Source organism: Ziziphus jujuba, chromosome 7, assembly GCF_031755915.1.
Source record: "Ziziphus jujuba cultivar Dongzao chromosome 7, ASM3175591v1".
Lineage (NCBI taxonomy): Eukaryota > Viridiplantae > Streptophyta > Magnoliopsida > Rosales > Rhamnaceae > Ziziphus > Ziziphus jujuba.
The window spans coordinates 13,468,744-13,490,662 of NC_083385.1; the positions used below are offsets into that span (position 1 = coordinate 13,468,744).

The window sequence follows — 21,919 nt, forward strand, 5'->3', positions numbered from 1 at the left end:
ACCAATAGAGACTCGAATGCGTTTTTACGTAATCATTGAAATATTCAAACATTTAATAAAAATGAACACGGATTAAAAGTCTAAAAATTGTTTAAATGATAGAACTATGCATTAATGGAAAGTAACTACAATTGTAGTGTCTGATAATAGTTTGCTTTGGCATTAGCAATTATTCTTTTTAATTTGTCTTGCAGCTAGAAATATTTGAATAAATGAAATAAAGCTTTAAATATCAATGCCAAAGGAAAATGAAGGAAACTTGCCAAAGAATGTAGGAAAATATGGTAAATCGGTAATATACCAAAATGAATCAATCCACCATATAGTTTTATGAAAAAAATAAAAAAACAAAAAACAAAATGGTAAAACAAATATCAATTTGGTAAGGCCGTACTGATAATTAACAAGAACATAGAGAGGAGAAAAAGATTAAAATAATAAACACAATAATGAACCCATCGTCGTCTGTCTCTGTCTGTCTTCTCTCTAGAGGATCAAAGCCAGCAAAGCCCATCCCAATGCAATGCCTCCCACCAACTTCTGCACTCCCCTGATAGACTCTGCTCCACTCTGCAATTTCGATCAAATCAAACAAAATTCAGTATTTATTATTAACGTCTAGTTGGGGTTTTTTTTTTTAATTAATTACTTCTAATTAAGTCAGATCTCCTTGTTAATTTGTTTATTGTTATTATTTTTTTAATTTTAAAATATTTACAGTAATTATTACTGTCACCGACTCACGCGCTATAATTAGATTCTGACACTGTTAGATTTTTTATCATTATTCTTACTCTTACCCACCGCCGTTAATGGCGCGTAAGATTTGCCAACTGGCTTGTATGATTTGTATTTTCCTAAGATAACGGTGTATTGTCGGCGAACAGCTGTAATTCAATGGGAATGTGTGACAACGCGCTTCCGGTGCGCGTGAGAAAGGGTAATGTACGACATTGTTACTAATTTTCACTCTCATTTCGGAGGGTCACGCTTAGCTAGTGACCAAACAGCGTTAGTGCGAAGCACGAGAGACTTCGGTTCGTTTCTTGGAAACCGAGTCGGATTTTCTCTATTGTGCGCCAGAGGAACTGTAACTACCACATCAAATCTATGAACATTGTGATCTGAGACTTGAAAGCTCCAGATCTGGAAGCGCATTGCTCCTCCAAGCGCATGTTAGACGCAAAATTACAAAACCAGAACAGAAGCCGAGAAAGAAAAACGTACCTCGTCTGCAAGAGCAGGAGAAGGCGCTGTCTCTTCAGAGCTTGGTCCAGGGGCTTCAGCTGGTGGAGCAGGTGGACCCAGCAACTCTGGAGCTGGTGCAGGAGCATGAGATTTATGCTTCTTCGTCTTCTTCTTGCTCGGAGCAGGAGCTGGAACCTCAGCCGTCGGAGCGGCAACCGGTGCCGGAGGAGAAGAGCTCACAGGTGGAGTTGTCGGTGCAGGTGCCGGAGGAGATTTCGTCGGTGCGCTCACTGGAACTGCTGCAGGTGGAGAGCTCACTGGAGCCGGAGAAGGTGGAGATTTAACCGGAGTTGAAGCTGGTGGAGAGCTCACGGGAACCGCTGCAGGCGGTGAGGTCACTGGAGTAGCCGCCGGTGGAGAAGACGCAGGAGCTTTAGCCACCGGAGCTGGTGCAGCAGGCTTCGGTGGAGCCGAAGCTGGAGTTGAAGCCGGTGGAGTTGATGTCGGCGATGCGACCGGAGCCGGTGATTTAGGCTTGGAAGGTGCTGCAGCTGGCGTAGTAGCGGCTGGGGTTGTTGATGGCGCGGCGGCAGGAGTTGATTGACCTCCGACGCCGGCAACCACAATGCAGATCAATGCGAACGTTAGCACACCTCTCCGATCCATCGCTCAGGAAAACTAAAAGAATGCGAGACAGAGAGAGAGAGAAAAGATTGGATTAACAGAGTAAGAGGAAGACGAGATTAGAAATAGTAGCGAAGTGTGTATATATAGAGGCCCGCATATAGAGGTCCAATCTTGCCGTAACGGGTGGAAAGTAGATAAATCATGACCGCCCAATTATAAAAATGGGACCTACGTTTTAGATGGGCCCAGACTAGCCGTTGGATGAATTTTTATAGAAGAAAAAAAAAATAAAAATAGGAAAAGAAGAAGGTTCCTACCTTAGGTGTGGGGCCCAGGCAAAATGGAATCAAACAAAACGGACGTGTAATGTGGCGCTCGACAACAGTCTGGCTGGGGCCCATTCAAGCTGTGATTAGGTGCATGTGGAATCAAAGAGATTTGCAAATGGACTTGACCACGAATGAACTATCTGGTTCGCCTTCATCACGCGCTTTTGGGGCATTTTAATGAATTTTTGATGATAAAAATGGTTGTGTTCTGGCTTTGGACGTTAGGACGGAGTTTGACACAGCTGGATGGAATTTCGGTGGGGACCTTTGCCAGTGTGACAAACCAATGAGAATCGAGCACGTCAGCCGCTGCCACAATGATTGTATGGAGGAGCACTTCACCGGAGGGGTTGGGTAAATTTGTTACTTGGATCTTCAGCCCACCGTCAGAAAACTTGTGGGCCCTACTGGGCCGCGACTAAAGCTTGCCTAGGTAAGCGTGCCTTGTAACGCAATATTTAGCGGGTGACTAGGTTTTGCCATGGCGTGAAGCGAAAGAGGCAAATAGAAAATAATACATAATTCTCTGAAGTTATTAACTCGCATTTTCTTTTGACCTCGTATAACATTATTTTAAAAACTTGTTTGTTCGCTATAAAAATTGGCTAAGATACAGCCTGTGATTATGTAATAATAAGGCTCTAATAATTTAATAAACGCGAAACATGACATTGACCAAAAAAAAAATTTGATTCCATCTAGTGTCGGTTAGTGTTCGGATTTGGAAGCGTTACAAGTGCAATAGAGAAGACTTTGATTTTTCTTCTCCATTTTTTTTTTTTTGTGTGTGTGTGTGTGTGTGTGTAAAGATTTGAAAGCTTGAATATTATTTGTAAGAATTGTTCTTGAAATTTTGAATCTTATTCCCAAAAATAAATGTTTTAAAGCTTCGGAGAAACAAATAATTAAAGAAGGAATCTTATGTTAACTTGACCTTTGGTTAATGAATTTTTCCACTTTGTTCTCTTTTTGGTTATTACACATAAATTCCTTTTTTTATTTAAAAAAAAAATGGGAGCAATTTGATAATTTGGTCCGCACCATAATCATGATCTGTTTTAATTTGACAACACAATAATTGTTTGTGAGAACATATATAAAAAGTCAATAATTAACACCTACAACAAGCGACAGATGGTATTTTAAATCCCTTGCAACCAACAATTCCCAGCTATGCGCACACTTCGTAGGAAGCAGTTTCATTGGCAAAAATATTTGAACCACCAACAAATAAAAATCTTCTGACAACACTAATTAAAAAAGCCTGATTATTACTAATTATTACATTGAGCAACCAAAAAAAGATATTGCCAAACGAAATCTTTGGTCTTGACAATTTTATTACTACCAGTGAATTGAAGAAAAATGTTGGTTACTACATACCCATAAATTACGGGCTAAAAGTTCTTGATTTTTAAATTGTGATTAGGGGGAAAATTCCACTTCTTAGCTTGACGGCTAACGAATAAGAATCAAATTTCATTTATATCTACTCACTAACCGTAGAGATGAAAGAAAGGGTAATTTAAAGTTTTTATCCAAAAAAAAAGTTGAAGACGAGAAGAGAAAAAGAAAGGTAATTTAAACTGAACCATGACATGGGAGATGACCACTGGATTTATAAGGTTTATTGATCCATAGGCCTTTTCTAGACCTCTCTGTTATTTGGGCTAGGTTGTGTAATACTAATCAATGGACTATAAAGCCCAATATCAACAAAATAGTCTAGGTCTACCCAAGGTATATTATGGGCTAAGTTTCAATTTGGTTTTTTTCGAAAAATAGCTACTTTACAACTTCATTTTAGAAAAATAGCAAAAAAATTTTTTTTTTTTAAAAATAACCACCTTTTAGTACATCAGGACCAAAATACTCTTTTGTACTTTTTTTTTGGGTCTATTTTCTCTACCGAAATGCAACTTTGTTTTAGTTTGTTGTTTTTGGTTTTTTTTTTTCCTCCATTCCCTTTTCCTTTCGAATCAGAACTAGGGCATAAAAACAAAGCTTTCCCTTTTCCTTTAGAAACACACCAGCAGCGCCATTTTCACTTCAAGCAAAAAACACACCAGCAGCGCCATTTTCCCTTTTCCTTTAGAAGCAGCGCCATTTTCCACGAACTGGCAGAAAAATAACGGAAAACTGGTGGAAAATTGGCGGAAAAGTGGAAAATTGGTGGAAAATTGGCGGAAATTTTGCGAAAACTGACAAACTGGAGGAAATTGGCGGAAGTTCATCTTTTTCGCCAAATTTCCTCCGTTTTTACTGTTTTTCGCGATTTTTTAGTTTTACATAAAATTTCTCCCATTTTCAAACCATATGCCACCTAAATATCTTTAAAATCACATATAACATCTCATAAATTAATTTCTTGCATACCCATATCAAATAAAAAGCTTAAAAAACCCTAAACTAATAAAACTTACAAGAAAAAAGAGAAAGAGAAAAAACAAAAAAAACATATATTTCCTTACTTTCATCTAATAAGAAAAAAGATAAAATTTTTACCTGATTTTAGTTTGAGATATGAGAAAATACAAAAAAATGAGAGTGAGAGGCGATGAGATGCAAAGAGTGACCTTAGAGAAACCCCACGAACGGTTGTGTAGAAACCCCACGAACGGCTGTGTAGGGAAAGGGTAAAAAAAAAACTTTTGCGTAATTTTCAATTTTATCAAAGGTATTTTTGTTCCAAGGTGGCTAGTTTTTAAAAAAAAAAAATTTTTTTTGCTATTTTTCTAAAATGAAGTTGTAAGGTGGCTATTTATCGAAAAAACCCTTAATGGGACGTACCCTTCATTGGCCACTTTATTTTTCTTGATCTGGATTAAGTTTTCTAAGGAAACAACCACATCAAGAAACGAATAATCCAAGCAAGATTTCCAGTTTGTTTGACGACGCGGGGGCTAATTTTGAGCTGGACAAATTCATTTCAATAAATTTTGATTTATAATGTGAATCCTGGTTTTTAATTTTAGTTTGGTATTTAATATGTTTAATAACTGTTAGGGTTGGTCATGGTAACTAGATGATGATTATGATACCAAAGTATGTGGCACCAATTTAAAGCACCTCTTGGCAGTACTTGCAAATAAATCACGCTGTCTTGGAGGGAAAACAAAATTAAAGAAGATTAATAACAAAAAAGAAAGGAAAATGAGGTGGTTGCTGAGTTGCCAATCTGCAAGAACACGTGCCTAGATAAAGGCTAGAAATCTTGGGGTCACGCGCGCAGAACAGCAAACTTAAAATAGTTTTAGGCAGAATGGCATTATTATACCAAGTTAGCATTTTTTTTAAATATATGTTTCTTTTAGCTTGGAATTTCGCATTTGCATGGTTAGCCGCATTTTCTTGAGACCAACACACTTGTACTTTGCTTCCTTATATTATGTGATTTCCACTCAGCTTTTTTCCACTTCAACTGACTTTGAATCCAAGCTAAAAAAGCACCCAATATTTCAAGCAATGTCTTTTTGAATACAAGCTCATTCATTGGCCTGTTATGGAGGGGACCAGAACAGAGAGAACTTTTGCTTAATATTGAAGGGAATCAGTGACCATAACAAATAGGGTCATATGATGGAAGACGCAAAATCTCAATAGCTAGTTCATTGCTTTACAAGATTTAAATGTAGTTGACCTACGTGTATTGACCCAGAATAGAATTGTTGTTCCTCTACCATTTATGGGTCTTGGTTCAATCTCAATTATAACCTATGAGTTAGTCAGGTCAATTTGGCTGCAGAAGAAGCATATATGGTATGCATCAAAATTTGCTTCAAAAGAAAGGAAAAACTCAAAAGGTATCCTAGTCGATATCTTGTTTTTAGTTATCAAGTGAGGTTCGATAAATTGTGGTATGCTTTTCGCATCTACACCCATATGATTATGCGCTCGAGACACCATACCCCCTTGCTTTTATATTAGAATTTATGGTAAAAATTAAAAAAACAAATGTCTCGTTTTTAGTCCCAGAGAGAATGGAACTGGGTGGCCGTCAATCATCATCCTCTACTTCATTGGCAGCTTTGTCGAAAAAATAATGTTTGGATCTGATGTGGGAGGCAATGATGTGGCCCAGTTTTTGGATGGTACTATTGACTAACCAACTGGTATATAATTATAGTTTAGGATCTCTCTCCACGTAACCATAGCATTAAACTCTAATAAATAATCTTGTAGTTTATATATAGCTTTACTTAGTTGTCGTTTCTTGAAGACCAATATTAACCCTATCGAACCTATTATATATATATATATATATATATATCTTTCTGATGTCCATAACCAACCAAAAAAAAGAAAAAAGAAAAAATGAGGAAAGAGACTAGAATTCCAACTCTCTTGCACACATCCATGGAGTCACTACACCTGAACAATACAAAAGACCACGAGAGAGATACCAAACTGCTCGATGATGAGCAGGGTTGCATGAAAATTTCATGTTTCTTCTGCACCATGAATGATCCAGATCCATCACTTCGAAAAGTTAAAATCATTCGGTGCTTCAAAGAAATGCCTTCCAGGAATGACGATGAACTCATCTTCGCATTAAGCAGCCTGTGGAACATCGCCATGACAAAACCAGACGATCCAGAATTCCCGTCCCTTGGGATATTTGAATGCATGGCGAAACTAATCCACAGAGCCGTCGGTGACAAGAAATGGCTGCTTAGAGATCAGAATATCTATATCCCTTACTACGCAGCACATATTATCGGCTCCTACACCATGAGCAAGGTTCGTTTTGTGGATAAGGCGATCAAATCAGGCGCGGTTTCGGCACTGTTGGAGCTTTTGAGAGGAAGGATTACTTGGGTAGAGCAGCGAGTTGCAGTACGAGCTCTGGGTCATATTGCCAGCCACGACAGAACCTTCAAAGACATTGCTGTGCATGAATCTGAAATCATAGAATTAGTCATGGAGATAGCTTCAACATGTCTCGACGAGGTCTATCAAAAATTCATTGACCAGAAGGAATCGAACAGATTGAAATACCACTGCAACCTGCTTACAAGAGGGCTTGATGGATTGGAGATTGAGAATGGAAAAGCAGAGGAATGGGCTAGCCAGCTTCAATGCTGGTCGCTCTATCTCCTAAATTGCTTTGCATGCAGAGAAAAGTCTCTGAGTTTAATATGCAGGAAAGAATTCTTGAGGAAATTATGCAGAATGTGGGGTGGTTTGACAAATCCTACTTCGCCTGCTGGCATTGGACTTATAAGAACTCTGTGTAACACCAGAACAGGAAGACAAAGCATAGCAGATTTACATGAAGTTGTAGAGACACTCGGCAATATCTCAAGGTCCTCGGATGATTGGCAAGAGATGGCTATAGATTGTCTTTTTCTACTTCTCAAAGACCCAGAAACCAGATACAAAGTAATCGATATTGCAGTTTTGTTTCTCGTTGATCTTGTCGAACTCAGAGGCAATACTGGAGCAAGGCATAAAGTTGGAGAGATTATCACACAGACACTGCTACTGGATTACCATAAGGTCAGGTATGGTGGTTTGAGATTGAAGAGCATAAATGCTGAGAAAGCTTTGGAGGAAATTTGGGATTTGAAGGTTGACAGGAAAAAGAGAGAGAAACTAATGTCTGATGAAGAAATTCGAAAGAGAAAATTGTCTGTGACCCAGATGAAAAAGGAAGGAAATCTACACTTTTTGTCAGGGGAAATTGAAAAGGCTGTGATGAAGTACTCGGAAGCTTTGGATTTGTGCCCACTCAAAATGCGAAAAGAGAGAGTTGTGCTTCACAGCAACAGAGCTCAGTGTCATTTACTGCTGAAAAACCCAGACTTAGCTATCAGTGACACGACCAGAGCTCTATGCTTATCCAGTGCGACTAGTCCTCACGGTAAGAGCCTGTGGAAAAGATCACAAGCTTATGACATGAAAGGGTTGGGGAAAGAAAGCTTGATGGACAGCTTGCTGTTTGTTAAAGGCCGTGTCAAGTCTAAGAAAGCCAAACTTGCTAGAATCCCATACTACGCAGCACGTATGATTAACAAGCAGATGGAAGCCACGTGGATTTTTGCTCCATCCGGGTCAAGGATATATAACAAAGACGAAGACAAAGTACAAAAATCCAACGACCAAAATGAAATTGACCTGGTCAACATTCTCCACGGTATTTATTATTATTATTTTTTTGCTCTTTTTATTATTATTATTATTTTTTTTAGCTTCACTGTTTAAATTAGCTTATCTTGAACTTTTTACCGAAGACAATTTACTTTTTACAGATGAGCCCACTATCGTAGAAGAACCTTTGGTTGAAAAACAATGGAGGAGACGAAAGCTTCAAAGTGATGGAAGAAGTGAAAAAAGTATCAGTTTCACTGCTGGATTGTCACAAAGTGTAAACAGGGTAAGGGACAGGGACGTGATCAAGAGCTGTGCATCACAAATTCATGAGGTGGTGGATAGAAGAATTTTATCAACGAATACAAACCGTTGATCAGCAAGAATCAGCTCTGACATGGACTTGGACCAAGGACTTCCATGTAATTCTAAAAGAACATAACCCATACGGCACGGCGGATTTGGCTGTACGACTGGTCGTAGGACAACTGACATACTATATTACTCAAGAATAATATTTACATGTCTTTGTTACTGTAACTTAACTTTTCTAGAAGGCCTGTTGCTTTATCGTGCATATATGGTGAGCAATCTACCTGATAGCACATTTATTTATTATTATTATTTTTTTTAGTCCTTTGCCCGATTCCATTTTTCTAGTCCGACTACTTTTACAGATTAAGACACATTGCCTAATTACCATTATAAAACACGCATAAAACCTATAAAAATCCTAATCGATTTCGATATTAGATTTGATGCAAATGGTATCCTACCTAACACAGTCTAATTGCACTCCGACGTAAGCAAACACCACAAAAAATTCAATGCTTTTGGTAAATACCTGACAAAGTAATATATCTTCTAAAATATCTAATGGTAGGTATTGATGCTACGCATATTTGATATCGAATTTTTTATCAAATATATATATATATATATATATATATATGATATCGAATTTGTTTGACAAAGCTGAAACCCTGTCTCTGAAGATTACAAATTACAAAATAATAAATAAAATAACTAGAACTCCAATAACTCCTCTTGATGTAACACAAGAAAAAATTATTGTTTCTTTATCCAAAGCACTCAAGCAGAATGTTTACACAAACTGGATTGCAGACGAAAAATAATCATAACAAGTTAAAGTTTCAATTGCACAAACATGTCAGTTCCAATTAAGTAATGGCTGAGAAAACAGATGAAATATTTCTTACGAAGTAGAGCAAATCCTATTTTGACCTTCGAATAGAATGCTAAATTATCAAGCCCAAAGAAAAATGAAAAGAAATGGCAAATTTTATTGGCCCAGAGTACTGTACAATTATTAATTAATCAAACATACAACAGGGACATGTTTACAAAGCGCTAAGCAGGGGAAGTGGAGAGACATCTCGAGGTAAGTTAACCTGCCCTTTCTCTACGGGTCCAACGTACACTAAAGTCAACTTTGAGAAGAAAACCAATTGCCAAATGTTCTGCTACCACAAGGACAAACATGAATATTAGGTTGACTCGAATATAATTTAAACCACAATATCAATGCATGGTGGCAATGAACATGAGCTGCGGCTTTTCATAGTTTAACGAGCTTAAAACAAATTAACAAAAGCTCCAAAAATTCAACAGTAACGTGGTATCTTTAAAAATTAATGGAGTAAGTTTTTATTTTCACACCATGCATATTTCATAACCGTAGATTGACAATTACATAATATAACAGCATGTAATTCTGGAATGGTACATATTATAAGTTTAGATGACACTATAAACTGAAAATGTTGGTATGCAGGATGTAATACACTACTACCAAACACAGCATAACGTTGAAAACATTACCGTAGATAAGACATAAGAGTAAGTACGTCACATTTTAAACTGATTACAAGTTTGGCCACAAAAAAAAAAAAAAAAAAAAAAAAAAAAATCTTTCAGGACATATCTGTGTCTAAATAGCTATGAGAAAACTACTATGGGGAGAATTCGGTTCAGGGAAGGGAAACTTTTATTTATCTTGGACCACAAACTAAAGATCAAGAGCACCCAAATTACTGTTCTTTCTCAAAGATTAGATACAGTACAAGAAAACATGGTCGTTTGCCTGAATGCAAACCATCACGCAAGAGAGAATAAGGTTTTGGGTACAAGACATGGGGGCTTCTTGATGGTAAAATTTGCGCTCTGGCTGAAGTAATTTCATATGTAAAGAGATAATGGGCCTTGTGTGTTAGAATAAATTTATAGGGGAACGAGGGTTAAATTTTGAGAAATGTGAGATGCAGAGAGAAAAACTGCGATTTCATTGGTTAACTCACCTCTTAAGGATTTAAAGCAAGCTCAATCATTATAGGAACTAAGAGCAGCAACAACTGATCCTGTTGTTGCAAAAGTTGATGCCACGTCGGGATAATCTTTCCAGGATGTTGTTATTTTAAGAGATGGATACAACCAGCTTTTTACAGAATCTGCAAAGTAGCTTGGATCAAAGTTCAGAATAGCTTCCCAATCAACCTGCAGACCTTTTGGGATGTTTCCGGTGAACTCCATGTTAGCAGCAAGAAATAATCCAAGCATAACCACAAGCCCAACTGCAGCTGTGCCTCTTGAAAGTGGCATAAAATTGTACCTGAAAGCAATTCAATTTTTCTCTCAGAACTGTTAATCATTCGAAAGCAAAATGTCATATCCATGTGTGACGGTTAAGTATTTTACCAGTAATATGTCATCCTTAAAATTGCATCTCTCACATTTTCAAGCACATCGAAGTCGGTAGATCCATAATTTTCACCACAATAAGCATTACATACAGCCTGCGAATAATGTGCTACTCTTGTTAAATATACGAAAAAAGAAATGTGGAATGGTAATGCCACAAAGTTACTGACAATTGGAAAAATATTTGGCGGTATAGAACTCCACAAAAAGAATATATATTATTCATATTGTTATTGCATCTTAGATCATGACTAGAGCACTCGATGACAATGTCATCAAGGTCGACAGTATCATACCTCCCATGCCATTGTCATTTCTCTATCAAACTGATCCCACCTAGCAGGTGTGCAAGGTGTTCTGATAGCAAAGTCAAATCCATTCTCTCCCCTAGACAAGCGAAAACAATTGGCAAAAAATAAATAGAAACAGAAAGCCATAGAAAAATTACAAGCCCAGAAGCAAAGAGACGTACATTTTCACTAAGGTAATTCTTGTTCCTTCAAGTTGCTTCCTGAAACAAAGCATAAATAACAGAAACTAGTTACGGGATGAATTTAGCATGCCCTTTTCATTAAATTTTAAACTGGATGTTGATGTTACCCCTCAAAGGCAGTACTATTGCACCACGTAGCCAACCAAAAGTCCTCGCCAACAATTTTGTAAAGATCAGAACAGGATTTTGCTTGCATAATCTGCAAGAATATAGTTATATTAGTGAACTCTTTATCTATAAGCAAAAATGTGCAGAGTCATCCATGAAAAAAAAAAAGCTGAAAAAACAGAGGATAGAACAATCATGCATTCAGTGATGTTTTAAGAAGCATAGTTGATGAAAGACCCATGACAGTCTATATAAATTGACCCTTATATATAAAACATCTAAACAAGCTCCCATACAAACTTCATATAAATTTTACTTCGCTAGGCCCCTTCTCAGCATGGAATACAACTCACATCTTGCAATATCCCATCTCTGGATAGGTCAATGATGCCATCTGCCTTGTTATAGACATACGACTTATCCTTCATGACAGTCTTCGCAACATCCAATGTTCTACAGAAATAGCATTAACAAGTAATTGACATTTTTTCTCAAGCAAATAAAGTTGTGTAAACTACTGCCTACTAAAATGCAATAACCGTTACCTCTCAAAATTTGGGAAATAGCGAACAACTTTAGCTTGTCCAAGAATCAATGGTGTGTGAGAACCAAATCCAGCATTGAACTCTTCACTGAATTGCAGGAAGTTTGCATTCACACAAGAAAAATACAAGTTGGCTCATCATCATCTCAAAATAAAGAAACAAAGAAAAAAAAAAAAAATTTCCAAACATGATTAATCTCTAGTAGCAAGTGATCATGAATGTATTAAATTTTGCCACACTATACCTGACTACATCTTGAAAAAATTTCCTATTCCCAAAATGGAGCAAGTGCTTAATTATCATATCTACCACGTCTCTAATTCCAACGAAAGTTAATACAAGTAACTTATTAATTATTATCATAGACACATTTTGTTTGAATGGATAGAATTCATACTTTTCTACAAATAAAATGCTAAGCACATATATACCTTAAAAATTCAGGTCCATGCATGCCGGACCTATAAAGTTTTATATTTTACATATGCTGATTTACAAAGATAGTAAAGACGTATAATCTACCAGGTCAAACTGTCAGAGCTAGAGATTACATGAATAACTTATTGTGTTACAAATTAAAGAAATACATTTCATTCAGTAATGCTAAAATAATCAACATGAAGATGTAGTACCTTAACTTGTTAATCCACAAAACAGGATCGCAAGGTTCAGAGATTTGTCTCCATCTAACAGCCAACGAGTAAACATCTTGCCATGACATTATAGAATATCCAAATGATTTATCTTCTGCAGTGCCATATGAAGACGAGGTCTCCGATGAGCTGCTAGTACTACAGCCAGCACCACCCCTGTTCTGGCTGGGCATATTGATTCTTTCCCTTCTACGGGCCCGCTTACCAGATTTAGTTGTGCCTTTATTAGAATATCTCCATTCCGCTCGCAAGGAACGCCAAGCTTTTGAAACCTTCTGTGCAATTTCAATAGCAGCCAATCCCGCCATACGATGCTGATATATATATAGAACATGAAAACAGAACATAAGTTACAAAAAGACATAAACATTATGTAGATCACGTACAATTGTAAAGACAACTAATGACATTTTTTGCAGGTAGAACAGCTTCTAAGACAAAAATCAATTTCAAGGCTATATTTTTTATTACATTGAACCTTCAAATGAGGGGGAACAAATTTACACTACAGAATAATACAAGAAAAAAAAGGTACGAAACCAAACAAAAGAAGCAACAATAAATCAATTGGAGATACACTTCATAAACTAGCTGCAAAGTCACCTGACGCCTATTTGGCAAGAAGCCAGCGCAATCATATTGGATTCTCCTGCCTATTGAATTGGCAGCCTGTAGAAGAACAGTCTTATGCTTTGTCACAGCGAAATCTTGCTTTCTAAGCTTCCCCTTCTTCAAAGATTCTCGTAGGGGAGGTTGCCTGTAAACTTTTTCACATACATTTTTGGGGTGCAACCGTTTACACCAATACTCCTGAGTATTTGTTAAAGAACATAAAATCAACATTATAGAAGAAAATTAATAAACATAATGCATGAGGAAGCATTTTGTTAATGTTTGTCACGATATGAGCAACATTATTTGTTCTGTAGTACAAGTGATCATTGGTTCAAATTTAACAGCCCTCTAAAGCTATTGAAAAGAAAACATTTCAATCTCTAAGCTGTTTTTTTGTTTACACATGCATAAGAAAGCACTTACTATTCGTACACCACACAGTTACAGAAGATCCACCCTAGAAGAATTTTCCCAAAAAACCAATGGATACAAAAAATTGATTGCTACCTACTTTTTATGCATGGATCTACTTATTTTCTTCCAAAAGAGGCAAACCCAGACAACAATTCTCCCAATTACAAATATAGTTAATATTTCATATACATTATGCATTGCATTACTAATTCCAATTTCCATGAGGCTGTTACCTAGAGATATATTTCATACCATGAACCCATGAACATTTAAAAGAACTGAAATTTGTGAAATCATAAGAAAGTGTTAATGTTTACATCTTCTAATAAGTAAAGCACCTAATTGCAAAGGCGCTGAAGATCACCAACAGAATAAACCAACAACATTACCTTGAAAAGTGGATCTAAATCACCATCAATATCAAACCAGCAAAATTCGGTGTTGATCTTTGAAGCTGTGTATAAAGCAATCTCTTTCTGCAAAATGTACAGCGTTAAATTTTGTAATATGTGCCAGGTTTTTGCCAGGATCACAATGAGTAACTAGGACTAAAAGATATAGTAAAGGAAAAAAAAATAAATAAATAAAAAGAGGCCAACTATTAGCAGGCCTTACATTAGAGACATGTAAGAAACCAAATGATAATTTATTCAGGAAAGAGGATAGTATCATATGTAAACCTAAAACAGAATTTGAGAGAGAGTGATATCAATAATAAGGCTAACATGTAATCTAGTTTTCTCTAAGAACAAACAAGCAAAGACCAAATTTTACTATCCTATAATGTTTCTCAAGCCCGGTCCATATTTGTGGCACTAGAATGGAGGCAAACCAAGTCAGTCATATCACAAGCCAACTATGCCATTCACCTTTCAGAAGCTTATTCATTTTTGTCAACGGCTATATCAGCAGAGAAAAACAACTCATCCCATTCAAATGGGTTGAGGTTTGAAAAGTCAAATGTCCATTATCTAGGTGAAGGCCAAACACGGGTTTCAGATGTTTTTGTGAACAAAGTAACAACAAAATGATCGCAATGAGCCTAATTTTCATATTGAATGAAAATGAACTAACCAATCTAAGTTAAGGATATTGCTTAACTCCAATAAAGTAAAGAAAGCAGAAATCAAGAGAGTACCAATGGGAGAGAATTCAAATAAACTATACTATTCCAAGTTAAACCTAACCTGATAAAAGGCCAGGCATTGGAGCACAAACTTTTCCATCGAATCTAGCTCCAAATCTAGTGCAGCATCATAATCCTTGACCTGTACCAAACAAAAGTGATTTAATTGCAACAAACATGCAGCCTACCAAAAAATAAATAAATAAATAAATAAGAAAAATAATCCCCTACAGCCTCCTTATATTCTCCAATAGCATGATGGCAGGAAGCTCGCAAATACAAACACTCAACGTTAGCACTCTCAATGCTCAACTCAGTAGACAAATCTTTGATGGCTTTCCTGTAATGCATACCCAGGCATTAAATAACCTCCTATAAAGAAAAATCATGCTCGAGAGGGAAAGAAAAAAAAAAAAAAAAATGAAATATAAGTACCATAACAAATTGAGGCACATTCACAAACATCTAAATGGTACAATATGAAATTATGAGACCAATATCATACTAAATGTGATGCCATCAAGCTTGGGACCCTACTTATCAGTTGTTAAGCCTATATTTTCAGCTTCTGTAAGCTTTTCTTCTCCCTGTATATCTCAGATTTATGGGCCTCTCATCTTATTCTTTGCTCTGTATAGAAAATGTTCTCTCAGCTCTTCTTTGTTTTTCCATCTTAGTTTCCTATCCAAACTAAAACATGAGTATTAGAGCGTGTTGCAGGGTAACAATAATTCGACGCATGTTAGTTGCAATTTAAGTAGACATTTTTTTTTTTTCTTTTTCAAAGTTTTTTAGGTTTCTCCCGAGTAGAAATTGATAGAGGTGGAAATTTATGAATTAATGTGGATAGCTAACAAGAACAAGTTGTAACCTGTTCTTAGAAGGGTATGCTGCAGAGTGCAGACATTCAATAAACATACAAGTAGAAGCTGTGGCAGCTTCTAGCTGAAAAGAAAATCCAAAATCTGCTTCAACACGTATAGCTATAAAATTAACTACAAGCCTAAGAACAGAAGTCCAGTTGCATTTGCATCTATTATGCATGACCGTCAAATATGATTAAAAATAAATCAAAAATCAAAAATCCACGTAGTTTTACCATTCACCGTATATTAGAACTAAGATATAACAAGCATAAACCACAGAAGTCTAGAAAACACTATCCCCACATTTTACCGAGAAAAAGAGAGGATGATTACCACTAGGCTGATATTTGACATTCATGCATAACAGATGCTTGTTCTATCTCAATAGCGTCTATTGCTCACAATAATCATATAAACATTTTAAAACTATGTACTATTCTCATTAATTAAAAGATCAATCCGTTCTAAACTGACCATTTGATATGAGATAGATATACCTGTGCTCTCCCATCGCATGGAGAAGTAGCCCACGCAAGTGATATGCCTTTGAGAACCTATCAATAGGGAATAAAGACTGCTAATTATATCACAAGCATCAATAACAGGCGTTTATATTAAAATCACACACCTCAAAATCAACATAAGCCATTGCCAAGATGGATGACTTAACTCTGAATCAACAATACTCACCTTGCATCAATTTGCAGCACTTGCTGAATACATTCCAAAGCCTTGGCTGGGTTTGCCATATCTTGGTAGAACTGCAACAAGTGTCCACAAGAACAATGCTTGTAATAGCTGCTTGAATTGTATTGGCCGAAAAACGTAAATCCCATACAAAACAGAGGAGCAATCCAAGAGTAGACTATAAAACTAAAACCTACCATAAAGCATGAGCCTCACCATGGCAATTTCCAACTAATACTACATCACTAAAGAGCCTCTGATGGCAGAAATATATAAATTCTAGAGAGAGTATAATATTGCTCTAGATAATTGCGTTGGCAATGCTAATTTGGTTCTACATATAAAACAGGAAATATAAATTCTTCACAAAGCATTATTAGTATTTTCCAAAACTTGATGCAGCAATAATTCCATCAGTATTCATGGCATATGCTGGATATTAAGAAGAATACATCTCAGCAGTACTTTCTTGCATGTAACAAACAGGATTTTGTAGATAATCACACATTGCCAATTGCCCATGAAGCACCAAAAATCCTCATGGATATTTTAAAGTTTCCCATAGTTTCATAGATGTTGGATTTTTCATTGTATCTTCTCTTTCCTTTTTTTTTTTTTTTCCCCTCCTCATATTTTTGGGGTTGAGGAGATCATTGGAAGGGAATCTTCTTTCCCAAGCTTTAATCAAATTGTAAGCAACCATTTTATTACAAATGGGACTGGAGCCTGATTGTCTAAACTCTAAACAATTGAATGTCGTAATCATTTCACTGGTAATGCTCAATTCATGCAATGCATTGACATGTGGTTGACTCCAAGAATACTTTCTAAACATCAAATGAAAATTGATTCCACTGGGTAAACACAGTATCATACCTGAGTTAGATGTCCCCATGCCTCAACAAAATTCCGATCCAGTTGGATTGATTTCAAATGTGCCTCCTCAGCCCGTTTGTATTCACCAATTGAAGATAATGCCAAACCCTATGAAATTCAATATGTCAGAGACATCATCCAAAATAAGCAAAACTGTATGAACTTTTTCCACACTTAAAAACCAGCGTAGTTGGAGACTCACCAAATATGTTAATGCCGATGTGTTATCCTTATCAAGAATTACACATGCAGATAGGTCATCTACAGCAGCATAGAAATCCTTGAACTTGAAATTGACAATTCCTGCATAGGTATAATAATTAATTACTTGTACACCACATTGCTCATTGTCCTCTTTTAACTGACAAACATCCTCATATTTTTCTATTGATGCGATATGCATAAACTGAAGTTAATGAAGATATGCCCACCTTTTCCACTATGTTACTCATGGTTGGTAATAATTTAACAGAGCCAGTAAACTACAGTGACATACTTGCCCCTTATTGCATAGGTACAGTTTCAGTGATTAAAATGTCAAACTTACAATTTTAATGTTTATGCCATCAACTAGGAAGGATTAGGTCCATCTGCTTAAAAGTACTTACCAAGACATACCAAATGAAGATGCAAATAAATCATCTATAAGAAATTCCAATGCAACTGTCATATTTAAAAATTTCATCATAAAATTTTGTTCACCAAGAGAAAGAAAATTAAAACCTCTCAACCTTTCATGACAGTTGAACAGATAAAGGCTGGGTTCAAGCAAGTTACCCCTTTCATGTAGAATATCTGCTGAGTTTGGTTCAAATTCTAATGCCTTGGACAAGTCTTCAATGGCCTGAAGGAAGTTAAACATATAATAGGTAACTCCCAGTTCAACTGTAATAGCAAGCACCACTTCCAGTGTAATAACAAGCAACCAGATTTTTTAAAATTATTTCACAAATAATTTGGAGGTACTATGTAGTAATTGGAACTAGCAATTGCCATTTCATGCATTGTAAATAATGCTAAAAGAATATGCAAAAATAGAAGCAAATATGTGGTGATATTGGAAATATCTTGCTAGTTTGTCTGATGAACTTCTCTTACTAGAAAAACATTTTTTAATCATAACTGGGAGCTAGCTTGCTGTGTACAAGAAAGATTAAAAGTTTAAAACCATTTTTATAAGAAAGTAAATGAATATGCCATAGCTTTTGTGCATAGCTTTTGAGCCTAAATGAAAAGTAGAGGATATAAGCCACACAGATTTGAGGTAGGACAACCAATCTCACCTCAACAAATAATCCCAATGCGGCTCGAGCCTGCCCTCTACGCTTCCATGCCTCACAAGCTGATGGATTCACTTGTATGGCCTGAAATATAAATATATAAATCAAATAAACCACTTACATCTAGGAGATTAATTATTTTTCTACATGTTCCAGATATTGGTTATTTGAATACCTTTGTAAAATCAGTTATTGCAGACTCTAGTTCTCGTTGGAATGCATACGCTGTTCCTCTTCCTATCAGTGCCTCAGGGTAATTAGGATCCTCTTTCAATATCTGTGTATACAATGGTAGCAGAAGCAAATTTTCATAACGCATACTTATCAACCCATCAGACTAATGACTAAAGCTATTATCCCAGCCCTCCAACCTCCCTTAAGAAAAAGAACAGAAATTAATTTATGCATATATATACAAACACACATATATACATAAAGAGAGAGAGAGAGAGAGCAAATTTCCAATGTCCAAAACTCCTGTCAGGGTGACTCATAGGGTCTAAAGTTTTACCTGGTCAAAGATTGATATAGCATGAGCATATTTCCCCTCATTAACCTGTATAAGAGGGCAGATTATAAACATATATCCTTAGTAACACTGTCAATTCAAATAATTAATAACTGTACTTAAAATAGGGGCATCTGTTCCCAAGCAAAGGCATTGCAACATACCTCCGCTATACCCCTGGAAAGTCGAAAATCCACACTGATTGATTTGGACTTTGTAATCCTAGCGACACAGAACTTTTTATTTTTCTTGGACTCGTTAATCATTTCACCACAAGTTGTCTCAAATTTATTGCTCATCTTGCTGGAGTTTTGACTTAAATCACTTGAGCTGCTGCATACTATAGATAATTCATTACATGTATCACTTGAGTCATTAGACGATTCAGACTCATAGCTCGATTTATCATGAATATAATGATTCCCATTTGTTTGGCTACCAAAATGTTCCTTCCCTCTAGCTTTATCTTTTGTTCCATTACACGATTCAAAATGTTCCTTCCCTCTAGCTTTATCTTTTGTTCCATTACACAATTCAAAATTGTCACTGGATTTACTCTGGACCTCAGATGCATCCCTTGGCTCACAGCTTAATTTAGAATGACCGCTCAGAGAATGATGATTCTCAAATGTTTCACTTGACTTGTCACTGATAGGAGGTCCAGATTCAGATGCCAGCATAGATGAATCAGACTCTGTTGCATGAATTTCAGGTGTGATACTTCTTTCCTGTTTCGCAGCTGTTAGAAGCTCTTCCAGTTCCAGCAATTGCTTTAGATCAGCAGATTGATTGAGAGCATGCTCATGACCTTTCTCCCACACCAAAAGAGCTTCGTCTTTCCTTCCCAAAGCAGAAAATGCGCGACCTGGATTATATCAAAAGAATTAAACAAAGTCCACATAAATTATATTGCAATATTTCCAAGTTAAAACCAGAAGCTTGATCAGGTTAAAGATCATAAAAACAATGAGTGAAAAATTAAAAATAAAATAAAAAATAAAAAACCTGTAATTGGATTTAAGTTTAACTTGATTATCACAGAAAGACAGTATCCAAAAAAGTTCTGTCAGAGTTCCCCAAACAAGTACGTTACTCAGAATTAGAGCATACAAATTGGAAGTTTTCAGAATTCTTAATCATAAAATTACAAACAAGTATTTTATTTTAGAAAAATTAAAATCAATAAATAAATTAATATGAAAAATGCTACCGACAAATCATTAAGATTTTTATTCAGCATAAATTAGATAGATACGCGTTCAGATACACTATGCAACTCAATTGCAGTACTCCGTGTAATTTACACTGAAAAATTCGCATTCAAATTATACAAAATTTAACAAACGGTGACTTCTTCTTCCACAGTCCAAATTCGACATCCCAATTCTCAAAGTTGAATTCGCACTGAGAAGCGAAATAAGCTCATTAATTATTTAACTAATTCCTACAAAAGAATATTAAAAATCGAACCTAAAATTTTACAAATGTGATAAAATTGCGAGGCAAAATTGGACAAAAGAAAAAACCTTTGAGAATGTAAGCTTGAAGAAGCGTGGGGTCAAGCTGAAGCGCCTTATCGCAATCCTTAATCACATGCTTATGGAGCTCCAATTGGCTATAACAGAAGGCTCGATTACTGAAAAAATAAAAATAAAAATTAAAAATTAAAAAACCCGACATTTTAGAGTTACAAATCAATCAGACGCCAAATTCGGAAAAGATTAAAGATCAGAAAGGTCACGGAATCAGAGAGAAACGAGTAAATCGAAATGAAAGAGAGAGGGTGAGAGGCAGAGAGTGTTCTGACCAGATGTCTTGGATAGCAAAAGACTGCGCGAGAAGCGAGTCAAGGACTCGGATTGCCTTGGACCAGTCACGGGAGCTACAGAGCTTGGCTAGCTCTACTCTCTCGGAGATAGCGGAAACCATAGTGAATCACCGGAAACGGGGACGAGTTGAGTCGGCTCGGACGGATCGAGAAGTGCCTCTTCGCGATTTGTATCTGTCTTTCCTTTTTCTCTCTATTCCTTTCTTTGTTTCAACGGCTCTGGAAAAGTGGGGGTAGAATGGGAAAATTAAAAAGGAAGAGAAAAAGAAAAAGAAAATGAAAAAATAAATGCAGGGTTGAAACTTGAAACTGACTAAGCTGGAAATGCGAAGGAAAGGAAGGAGAGGAAGGAAACGGGTGTGTGGGGAGAAAAGGGAGCGATGCGGTGGGATGTGTTCATGCGTGCGAACCACACGTGTGCCTTGACGTTATGAGCTGTGCTTATGCTAAATGATATCCACTTCTCCTGTCTGTACCTTTATTTGACTTTTTTAGGGCGTTTTTACTTTTCATGAAATTAAAATTTTCAGTTCTTATAACTTTCATTATCTCAATTAATTTCTAAAATTTTAAATCTTTACATTTAGATCTTGGTTTTTGTTTTGAAATTATAACCCAGTTGAAACAATATTTTTAATTCTTAATTTTGTTACTCAATTACAAAATGCAATGATTACCGTGTTCGATCAGCCAGTGACAAAACAATTTTGCCATCTCTTCGCTTACATGTGTGAACAAAACTTAAAATTTAAATCGATTTTTCTCTTTCTTCTAATTTATCTTTTTTTATTCTTTTGTTTAAATAACATTATATTAAAAAAAATTAAAAACCATCATTTTAGTTGGATATATTCTTTTTCTTTTCTTCTTTTTTTTTTTTTCTGTTTGAAAAGATTTTCATGGATCACTGGACTTGGATCTATTCAAATGTATCCTTGACATTGAAAAGAAAAAATATATCTTTTACT

The 21,919-nt window shown here is 36.1% G+C and overlaps 3 protein-coding genes across 3 annotated transcripts; 1 reads left to right on the plus strand and 2 right to left on the minus strand.

The window, feature by feature from the left end:
- Positions 1–272: 272 nt before the first annotated feature.
- On the minus strand, positions 273–1,934 carry LOC125423662 (lysine-rich arabinogalactan protein 18). The gene is made up of 2 exons (XM_048478445.2): positions 1,228–1,934; positions 273–570 (listed from the first exon to the last, which is right to left on the minus strand). The coding sequence occupies exons 1-2, from the start codon at positions 1,852–1,854 to the stop codon at positions 487–489; spliced, it is 711 nt and encodes a 236-aa protein (XP_048334402.1). The 5' UTR covers positions 1,855–1,934; the 3' UTR covers positions 273–486.
- Positions 1,935–6,408: 4,474 nt separating this feature from the next.
- On the plus strand, positions 6,409–8,871 carry LOC107434647 (uncharacterized). The gene is made up of 2 exons (XM_016046133.4): positions 6,409–8,280; positions 8,396–8,871. The coding sequence occupies exons 1-2, from the start codon at positions 6,459–6,461 to the stop codon at positions 8,608–8,610; spliced, it is 2,037 nt and encodes a 678-aa protein (XP_015901619.2). The 5' UTR covers positions 6,409–6,458; the 3' UTR covers positions 8,611–8,871.
- Positions 8,872–9,367: 496 nt separating this feature from the next.
- On the minus strand, positions 9,368–21,374 carry LOC107434666 (suppressor of RPS4-RLD 1). Its single transcript, XM_016046153.4, has 24 exons — positions 20,931–21,374; positions 20,650–20,759; positions 19,288–19,988; positions 19,127–19,171; positions 18,791–18,892; positions 18,619–18,699; positions 18,113–18,179; positions 17,538–17,638; positions 17,336–17,443; positions 16,463–16,533; positions 16,270–16,326; positions 15,138–15,246; positions 14,968–15,048; positions 14,170–14,256; positions 13,355–13,561; positions 12,731–13,065; positions 12,099–12,185; positions 11,907–12,006; positions 11,553–11,644; positions 11,425–11,463; positions 11,249–11,339; positions 10,950–11,047; positions 10,553–10,863; positions 9,368–9,715 (listed from the first exon to the last, which is right to left on the minus strand). The coding sequence occupies exons 1-23, from the start codon at positions 21,050–21,052 to the stop codon at positions 10,575–10,577; spliced, it is 3,180 nt and encodes a 1,059-aa protein (XP_015901639.2). The 5' UTR covers positions 21,053–21,374; the 3' UTR covers positions 9,368–9,715; positions 10,553–10,574.
- Positions 21,375–21,919: the final 545 nt, after the last annotated feature.